The sequence below is a fragment of the Mus caroli genome, unplaced genomic scaffold (genome assembly GCF_900094665.2).
Source record: "Mus caroli unplaced genomic scaffold, CAROLI_EIJ_v1.1 scaffold_8558_1, whole genome shotgun sequence".
Lineage (NCBI taxonomy): Eukaryota > Metazoa > Chordata > Mammalia > Rodentia > Muridae > Mus > Mus caroli.
In genome coordinates, this window is record NW_018391369.1 from 55,505 (window position 1) to 65,962 (window position 10,458).

Consider the following 10,458-nt stretch of genomic DNA (forward strand, 5'->3'; position numbering starts at 1 on the left):
AGTCTTGTGTTTTTTATATTTATTGCACCCAGGCTCTCATGAGTGTTAGGCAAATGCTCTATGTGTTAGGCAAATGTTCTACCCCTGGTCTACATTGCCACCCCGAGATCTGGGACTTGTGGGTAGGAATGTCACATATCCTAGGTAATTTCAGATACGACCACTCGGCTGTGACCTTAGCAGAGTGGGGAATCTGCCTTTGGGCCTCTTAGCCTCCTACCATGTAGAGACATCTGGGGTTGAAGGAGAAAACAGCAGCAGACACAAGACTAGTTTATTATACATGGCAGGAAACTGCCCTGCAGAACATGTCTGGAATTAGTGTCCTTGCTCACGTATCACAGCGCAGAGTTGGTAGGGAGAGGGAGCAACAAGAACACCATAGACTCCAGAGTTGCTGGGCTGGGGCTGTCCATCAGGCACTGAGAAGCTAAAGTGCTGCAGGAGGCAGGTGAAGAAGAGGAAGAGCGCCATGTGGGCCAGGGCCTTCCCCAGGCATGATCTGCGACCTGTGTGTGGAAGAGGGACCCAGGCATGCTTTATGAATAAGGAAGCCCTGCACTTTGATGTCAGGGGAAGTCCTGTGTGGCACAGGTATTGCAGTGATGTCTGCAAAGTCATCATTTCATCATCTCATGAAGGACAGATTTTTTTGAAGGGCATGAGGTCCAGGTCTGCCATCTCTGGATGCCATACCTGCCCTATGACCTTGTCGATTTCCTTTTGTACTTGGCCTGGAAAGAGAGCAACCCCTAAGTTAATGAGACCCAGTATGGTGCCCCTTGTCCCTCTACTACTGCTCTGTTACAAGCTGGGTCCTTGGGAGAAATATGGTCATCTTTCTTACTGGAGTGTGGGATAAACATCACTGGAAACCACAAATGTCCCAAGTAAGCTTAAGGACTGTGCCTTTACCATCTTCTTCCTTTCTTTCCCAGCCCCAGGGAGGCTCACACTGAACATCTGGTCACTGGATCATGAGAAGCACGGCCCAGGACAGTGACTGAACTCGTCACAATCCCTGCATCCAACAGGTGAAGGAAACCAGATTTAGAATGGTTCACTGAAGCTACTCTCAGAATTCCCCTTTGCCTAGGACATAGGAGGACAGCAGATCTCAGTGTAGAGACTGGAGTGCCCCATAACACCCTTCCGATGACTCAGGTGATTACACTTTGGTGTCACTGGGTTATTCACAGCAAAATGGACACTAGATCGCATAGTCTCACTGTCTCCATCTCAGTCAGAAAGGCATCAGTCAGGTCTTGAGGTGGTTGGTCAGGGTTCCAGGTCCTCTTGTGTTCAGTCAACATCTTATCCACTAATGGTGAGAAATGTCTTTTGCCCAGGGAAGACTGTCAGACAACCCTGGGTTGTGCAGGCAAGTTGGGAATGTGTTGAGAACCTGTTACAGCCATAGGATGTGCTAGGCCTTCCTGCTTCCTTTAATTTAACAAGTTGGGTAAATAAGTATTCTAGTAATAATATTCATTATTATTCCAATGTGTGTTCCTGTATACATGATGTGAGGAAAGCTATTGCCAAAACAAAGATGTTGTGGTCTGGGATAAACATACAGAGTCAGTTTTCACCTCACTACATGAGTTGAGAAATGAAACTCAAGAGCCCTGCTTGCCTGGCAAGCTCCTTACCCACTGACCATCTCTCTGGCGCCTGGGTACATAGGCTTAGTGTTGATCTCAGCCAGTCTTAGTTTACAGCACCTTCCATGATGGACACAGGCCCTATTTGTTCCCACCCATCCCTGATTTATCTTAGTTCTAACCTTCATCCTCTAGTAGCCCTGTAGTGGAAATCTCATAAATGTTGATTGCTTCCCTGTGAGCAGAGGTCCAGGTTCTCCCCTTCTAGAGGGCCTAACCTTCATACACTTCTCCTCTCCCATTGCTGCAGGCTTGTCAAGCTTCTTGCTCCTACTCCTGTAGTTGACACTTCTAGAGGTCTTCTTTCCAAATCCCCTGTCGACAGCCTCCTCTTGGAAGACGGACAGCACAGAATTCACTCTGTAGACTACCCTTGATCCTTTTACCTCAGGGATGAAGCCAATTTTCTTTTTAATGATTTCTTTCAATACTTTTAGCATCTTGACTATGTCAGGGTCTGCATAATTGAAGCTTCGGGCATAAATGAAAGAGGCAATCCCATTGCATATGGCTTTGTTTAGGAGGTGGTAAGGATTGTGGGGACTCCCAGGGATTGGAGATGCAAGTTAAATTCAGGATATTGTTGCTATGTCTTTGTCCCCCACTTGCAGTTCACACCCATCACCCCCCAGCCTGGGCAGTGAAGGCACCACACAGGTGGCTAGCCTCAACTATCACCCACTGCTTCAGCAATTTCTTGGCCACACTGAAGTTGCACAAGGTGGATACAGAGAATTGCCTCTGCTCTTGCCACTCAGGCTGGTCAGGTACAAGGATTCCACTTGCAGGTCCATCTGTGTGTAACCGCTGCCCTCTCCCCAGTTCATTTCTCTTATCCTCTGGGATCAGTGTTTCCCATAACCTCACCCTTCCCCCCAAACACATCTCTACCACCCTCCATGCTAAGGAGGCTCCACCATGGATTTCAGGCACTTTATTTTTTAAATTTCTTATCTCCATTACCACCTGCATTGAGCCCTGATCGTCCTCTGCTCACTGTCCCCTATGTGTGGCTGTGATGCCATGTCTGTTCCTACACTGCATTTTGCCTTTCGCTTTGGGCCCACAGCCTATGTGATGAAAGACGGGTATTTCAGGGCGGTCAGCGGTGTCCTCTCCACAGGTCACCAGCACATCCTGCACCGACTTCAGTCCCTTGATCAAGACCACGGGCTTCCAGGCCATCTGCAGGCTGAACACATCACCACAGCTCTTTTTAAGCTGAAGTAGAGGGACAGAGAACATAGGAAGTTGAGGTCCTCAAAGAGCATGCAACCAGGCTCACTGAGCAAACATGAGCAAGGTGTTGAGTGCACACATGTGATTTCCAGTGTGTGTGTGTGTGTGTGAACATGTTGGTGCACATCTCCATGCATGTTTGTGAAGGTATGTTGCATGTGTATGTGGCAATGTGTCTGGGTGTGTTGCTTGTTATTGAGCCTTGCTCCTCATGTATCCTGGGAAAATGCTCCTCACTGAGCTCCATGCCCAGCCTGAGGCTGCCTACCACTGTGGCATCTTATCTTTTAAGTTCAGCAAAGGAATCACAGTAGATGTGACTCCCTAGTGGTGACCTTGTCAGAGCCAGAAAACTATCTTGGAACGTAAGAGATCTAGAACCTCTATGGCTGCTGCCCTTTCTACTAGAGTGAACCCGGCAGTCACACTCTGCTTCAATTCCTGAACTTTGACCCTCAAAACTTTTTTCCTAGAAATTGCCAATGGCTACTACCAAAAATTGCCCAGCCGTTCCCTTTGGTGGCCAGATCCCTGCCTGACTTGTGGCTCGACCCCCACTATGGGCTGATTCAGACATCATAACCTTGGTTACCATCCATTGCTAAGTCACTCACCTTGTACATGCTGTATGGCATGTTATCTAGGTCCACCTGCAGCAGGCTACCCAGAACAAGCCATGGCACAGGGCCCGGTGGGCAGCGAGAAGTCCAGCACTGGCACCAGTACATCAGGTCCACCAGTAATATGAAGATGACCAAACCAATGCTGCCCCACATCAAGGACTAGACACGGGTCTCCTCCAGTCTGCTGACCAGGCTACCCCTGCACTGACCAGCTCTGTGTCACTGGAGCCTGTGGGTAAGTCCATGCTTCTTGCTGGACTGAAGCCTCTAAGCCTGCTCCCTCTTCCTATCTAGGATTCTTGACCCCGCCCAACCAGTTCCATATAAGAGCATCATAGGTTGGGGCAAAGACAGGAGACTTTCTCAAGCCCCAAGTTGGCCTGAAAAGGAGACCTGCATGGGAGTCAGGACACCAGCATGGATCATGGTCAGAAAGGGGATTAGGGAGACAACTTGCTCAGGTCACTGACGACAGACCCAGGCTGTTGGCTTCCTCATGGTTTGCTCCAGGCCCCTTCCAGGGTATCTTCTGGTACTGGATGACTAACCCTGCATGTCAGTGCTGGGACAATTCATTTGGCCTCTCATCTCTACCTGTCTGTTTCATACATGACATTATCAAAGAGAAGCAGTTGTGCTGACTGGGGGCCGTCCCCAGAGGGGGATGGGCTGAGTCAGGCTGGATTTTCCTGCATCAGGTAAGTGAGCCCTGGTGAGATAAGTGCCCAGACAAGTGAGGGATTTCCCACACTGTGCTGTAATGGGTTTCTTCTTTGTCTCCAGACCTTGGGAGAGGCATGGGTGCTCTGCTAACCATGTGCCTGCTGCCACTGTCTTCTTCCCTTCATCCTCAGCCCATGTCCTCTCAGCCATGTGAACAACTCTGGTTTGTCAGGGTCTTGTGACTTCAGGGCAGAATTCATTTTTGTTCTCTACTGTCAGCCTCCCGTTCTCCCTTCTTCCTTCCTGTCTTTGTGCAACCTCTTCGTAGCTCTGCTTTAGTTTTACCAGGCAGATCTCCTGGGTGTATATCCCAGGCTGACCTAGGCCTTGCTGTATATCCCAGGATAGCACCACACACACCATCCTCCTGATTTGGGCTCCAAGTGTTGAATTGGACCAATAGTCCAAGCTCAGCACTTCCTTCCGTCACAACAACTATGTTGTCTCTTGGAGAGGGATGAGGCAGGTGGGAAGGTTGGTTGGAGACTATTGTCTGAGGACTCAGCAAGAGAGGGCTGGGGTTGAAGCAGAAAACAGCAGTAGCCACAAGACTAGTTTATTTTACATGGCTCAGCCAAACTTGCAGAGCATGTCTGGAATTAGTGTCCTTGCTCACGCATTATAGCACAGACCTGGTAGGGGGAGGGGGCAACTGGAATAGCATGGACTCTATGGTTGCTGGGCTGTGGCTGTCCAGCTGGCACTGAGAAGCTAAAGCGCTGCAGGAGGCAGGTGAAGAAGAGGAAGAGCTCCATGCGGGCCAGGGGCTCACCCAGGCCTGATCTGTGGCCTGTGTGTGGAAGAGGGCTCAGTTAGTCTGGGACCTGATTGGTGCTCCACCCTCCAAGTCACCCTGGGAACAGACAGGCAGCCAAGTAGACTGCAGTCACCTGCTGAGAATGGCATGAAGGCCTCATGCTTCACAAAGTGGCCCTGGGCATCCAGGAAGTGTTCAGGATGGAAGCGGAGGGGCTTCTCCCAGACAGTCTCATCCTTCAGCACAGAGGACAGGTTGGGGATGAGGATTGTGCCCTATTAGGAGGCACATAATTTGAACAAGGCCTGGGGTGGGGCTACCAAGATCCTGGTCACCAGGATCACGTGCATATCTTCTTTCCTGCACACACTGGATTCTCTCATTAAACCTCAACCCCTGAGCCTCTCAGCACCTTGCAGAGCCCTGTAACAGATCTTGCATGGTTGGCCCATCCAGCAACCATCCCTGTGTTCAATGCTGCATAAAGTGTCCTTTGGCCATTTTCATTTGATATTTCTCTTCCATGAGAACTCTCGAAGGCTGCAGCCTGCGTACACTCTGGTTCTTGTGAGCAAGTTAGGAAGATGATTTAGTGATCTTTGCCCCTCCTGCCCTTGTTTGATAGTCATCATGATGAAATAGTAACAGGCTCCAGCCTACCTTGGGGATCAGAAAATCCTGCACTTCAATGTCATGACTTGTGATGCGTGGTATAGTCAATGGAATAATGTCCCCAAAGCGTTGCACCTCATGAATGACAGCATTGGTGTAGGGCATGCGGGCCTGGTCTGCCATCTCTGGACACCGCACCTGCCCTATGACCTCATCGGTTTCCTGTTGAACTCTACCTAGAGTGACAGCATCCCACCAGTGAAACAGTCACAGGGACTTCCTTGTCTTACAACTATGTTAAAGGCTGAGGTGATGTGAGAAACACCAGTGAGCTGCACTGGAGTCTGGGTTGAGTTAGCACTGGGTGCCACAAGAATCTCAATTCACTGGGGAGTATGCCTCTACCTCCCTCCCAACCCCAGCCAGGCTCACGCTGCACATCCGGATGCAGGATCATGAGCAGCAGGGCCCAGGATAGTGTGGTTGAGGTGGTCACCATCCCTGCAGTGAAGAGATCACTCACCACTATGCACAGGTTCTCATCACTGAAGCTGCTCTCAGGATTCCCCTTGGCCTGGTCCAGGCAGAAAGAATGGGCTCAGTAGGGAGAGGGAGTCCCACATGTTGTCCCATTGTCCCCTGGGCAGCCCAGGTCCTGAGTTACTTGATGATTCATAGGACCCAATCCTTACAGGCCACAGTTCACAGGACCTTAGGCAACAGCCCCTGGTTATATCTCTTGGAGCTATCAATCACCTTCTGTATCTCTGCTAGGAAGGCATCGGCCAAATTTCGGGGTGGCTGGTCAGGGTCCCAGGTGGTCCTATTCTCAGTAACTAGGTTATCCAGTATGGCCATGAAGGTCTTCTGACTTTGGAAGACCATGTCAGCCAGCCCTGGGATGCGCAGGAGTATTTGGAACGTGTTAAGAACCTGTGAGAGACACAGGAAGTTTCAGAGGTTCCTTTTCATAACATTATTACTGAATTATGATCATGAATGGTGCTCATATGCCACCGTGTGTGGAAGTAAGTGATAGGAAAATGTGTAGAATCAATGGTTTCTATCCCAAATGGGTCCCAGGCTTCAAACTTGGGTAGGGAGGCTTGCTTGGCAAACTCCTTATCCACGCACCATTTAATTTGGCCGGCCCCTCAATGCTAGTGATGCTCTTAAAACCTAGGTACTCAAATATGGGCACTGGAGGGTGGTCAGCAGTGTCCTTGCCACAGGTCAACAGCACTTCCTGCATCGTCTTTAGTCCGTTGATCACAACCATGGGCTTCCAGGCCATCTGCAGACTGAACACATCACCATAGAGGTTTTGAAGCTGAAGAAGAGAGACAGAAAACATAGGAAGTGGAGGTCCCCACAGACCATAGAACTAAGCTCACTACACAACCATTGTTGTCTTAGTCAGGGTTTCTGTTCCTGCACAAAACTTCATGACCAAGAACCAAGTTGGGGAGGAAAGGGTTTATTCATCTTACACTTCCACATTGCTGTTCATTACCAAAGAAAGTCAGAACTAGATCTCAAGTAGGTCAGGAAGCAGGAGCTGATGCAGAGGCCATGGAGGGATGCTACTTACTGGCTTGCTTCCCCTGGCTTGCTCAGCTTTCTTTCCTTTTCCTTTTCTTTCCCTTCCTTCCTTCCTTCCTTCCTTCCTTCCTCCCTTCCTTCCTCCCTTCCTCCCTCTCTCTCTCTCTCTCTCTCTCTCTCTCTCTCTCTCTCTCTCTCTCTCTCTTTCTTTCTTTCTGTTTGTTTTGTTTTTTGAGACAGGGTTTCTCTGTATAACCCCAGATGTCCTGGAACTCATTTTGTAGATCAGGCTGGCCTCGAACTCAGAAATCTGCTTGCCTCTGCCTCCTGAGTGCTGGGATTAAAGGTGTGCGCCACCACGCCTGGCTCAGCTTGCTTTCTTAAAGAACCCAAGATTACCATCCCAGGGATGTCACCACCCACAATGGGTCCTCCCACCCTTGATCACTAATTGAGAAAATGCCTTACAGCTGGATCTCATGGAGGCACTTCCTCAAGGCTCCTTTCTCTATGATAACTCCAGTTTGTGTCAAGTTGACACGTAAAACCAGCCAGTACAATTGTCAAAATGTGAGCATGAACAGGCAGTTTCTGAGTCTGTATGTGCATATTTGTGTATGTTTATTTATGCATGTTTGTATATTTGAATGTGAGTATGTGTTCATATGTGTATGGGTTTCCATGTGTGTCTCTCTGTGTGTGTACATGTGTATTTGTGTGTGTGTTGCTTGTTATTGAACCTTGCTCCTCATGTATCCTGGGAAACTGCTCCTCACTGAGCTCCATCCCCAATCTGAAGATACCTACCACTGCAGTGTCTTATCTTTTAAGTTCAGCAAAGGAATTATATTAGATGTGACACCCTAGTGGTGATCTTGCCAGAGCCAGAAAACTGTCCTGGGATCCCTTGGCATGTCAATATACATGAAGAAATTCTGGTTCTTTGAGATGGGCAGTGAGGCCGGATAGCACAGCAGCAAGATATTCAGGCAACCACAAAGCCTCTCTGTACCCGGTGTCCTAACTGAGATGGGCAGAAGACCCCAAAGCAGACCAGGACCTCATTTTTGTAAGGACCATAAGGGCCTTGGGACCTCTATGGCTACTGCCCATCCAACCAGACTGAACGTTGCCATCATATCCTGCTTCACCACCTGGAATTTATCCCCCAAAACTATTGCCCTAGAAAGTCCCAGTGGATGCCACCAAAAAATTGCTAAGCCTGTCTCTTGGGGGCCCAGTTCCCTGTCTGACCTGTGGCTCAACCCCTACTATGTGCTGATACAAACAACATAACTTCATATACCACCCACTACTAAATCACTCACCTTGTACAAGCTGTATAGCATGTTATCCAGGCCCACCTGCAGTAGGTTACCCAGCACAGGCCATGGCACAGGGCCTGGTGGGTAGCAAGAAGTCCAGCGCTGGCGCCGGTGCATCAGGTCCACCAGTAATATGAAGATGACTGTGAATATGGCCACGGGCCACAGGCAAGTCCCATTCAGCAGCTCCATGGCTGCCCCACTTCTGCCCTGGCTTCCCAGAGGCCAATGACCAACACTCAATACAACACCTAGGATCAGTAAGCCTCAAGCTTCCTTTATAAGGATAAGGATCCTGCCACCTTATAAAGGAGTGCCAGGGTTGCCCTTTGTCCTCTACTACCACCAACCCTATTCCTTTGTTTTGCTTGGCCAAGTATAGGGAGGGGCCGCTGTTGTTCAGTCCCTTCCAGGAGCTGAGCATGCTGATTCTGCTGGGCTGAACATGGTAGGCAGCTGTCTAGTGGACTCCTGCTTCAAGATGGATGATCTGATCATTGTGTGCAGCAAATTCATCTGGTATGCTACCCATGCAAATCTTTGAGGGCTTGAGGACATTGCCTCAGAGAGGAATGAGACCTCCTAGACCTTCATGGAGCACTTTGTTGGGGGACATGAGGGTTGATTGGCATCCAGTCAATGGTTTCTGTGGGTTTCTGAGCAGTGCAAAGTTGTCGCCTGAGGAGGGGAAGAGGCTGGAGCTTTTATGGGCAAAAGTAGGGCAGTGGGGGAAGGAAGCTGAAATCCCTGTGGGCAAGTGAAGATCAGTGAGGAAAGGCCGGTAGAGGCCTGTTGTGTCCGGCCAGCAGATCACAGCCTGGGTTCTAGCCTGGAAAGGCATTTTGGAAACCTGGAAGAGAAGAGGGCGGCGAGAGAAGGGAATGAAGCTAAGACAAGATTCTGATCAAAGCTCAATTTTACTATTTTCAGACACTCAGTTATAAAGGAAGGGGGAGGGAACCCGATTTCCCGCCAAGTAACTCAGGGTCCAGTAGCAGGACGAACACGTGTGTGCCTCCAGGCAACAAAGCGACAGGGTCCAGCAGTAGGCGTGGCAAGACGAATGAGCAGGAAGCTCCACCCTTGAGCAAGCAGGTTCAAGCAGGTGGGGGGAGACCACAGAGGCCCTATGGGAAAGGGAAAGGTTGTGTTGGGAAGGCAGCTAGAGTCCTTGTTGTTAAGTGAGGACCAGTTGGGGAAGGCAGCTGAAGCATTGCCATCTTCAGTGCAGGTCTGTGGTCATCCAGTTGATAAGGCACCACAACATAGAACACAGGATTTCTCAGACCCAGTCTGTTGAGGAAGCTGAGAAATGATCTGAGAATCGTGCATGCCACTAAGTTGGTACAGGGACATGTCACATGCTGGCCTCTGTCTCTTATTTACCCTTTGTTTCTTGGGGGGTAAATCTCACCTGGGAACAGTCTTCTACCTGGAGATAGATAGAAGTTTTCTTCCTCATGCTAGAGGCCTGTGGTCAGGGTGAACAGCCATGAGGAAAAAAGAAAGATGACTTCTGAGCCTTCAAACAATGGCACCTGTGTGCTGGGCACTGCAGGGCACTCGGCACATAGCAGCTCACCTTCACTAGGGTCAGCAGAGGCTCAGTCCCAATCCTTGTTGGGGATCTAGACCTCTAAAGATCAAAGTTCAGACTCTCTCTACTTCACCTTTAGTGTGGCAGAAGGGAGGCACAAGCATGGCTGAGACCATACCCTGCAGCCCCACAGCAATGACTACACATGGGTCTCCTCCTCTCTGATGTAGATGCCACCCCTGTACTGACCACCTGTGTGTCACGGGAGCCTGTGTGGGACTCTATGCATATTGCTGGTCTGATGCCTCTAAGCCTGTTTCCTCTTCCTGTCCATGATTCATAGCCCTGCCCAACAGAGTTCTATAGAATGGCACCATAGGTTGGGTCAGAGACAAGGGTCTTTCTTGAGCCCCAATTTGGTCTGAAAGGAGACCTG

At 49.7% G+C, this 10,458-nt stretch overlaps 1 protein-coding gene and 1 pseudogene across 1 annotated transcript; both read right to left on the minus strand.

The window, feature by feature from the left end:
- Positions 1 to 318: 318 nt before the first annotated feature.
- LOC110289145 lies at positions 319 to 4,399 on the minus strand (annotated as a pseudogene).
- A 449-nt stretch (positions 4,400 to 4,848) lies between these two features.
- On the minus strand, positions 4,849 to 8,677 carry LOC110289147 (cytochrome P450 2D11-like). Its single transcript, XM_021155326.1, is given in 7 exon segments — positions 4,849 to 5,039; positions 5,140 to 5,281; positions 5,667 to 5,854; positions 6,051 to 6,192; positions 6,375 to 6,600; positions 6,704 to 6,948; positions 8,489 to 8,677. Coding segments are annotated over 7 exon segments (1,323 nt in total).
- Positions 8,678 to 10,458: the final 1,781 nt, after the last annotated feature.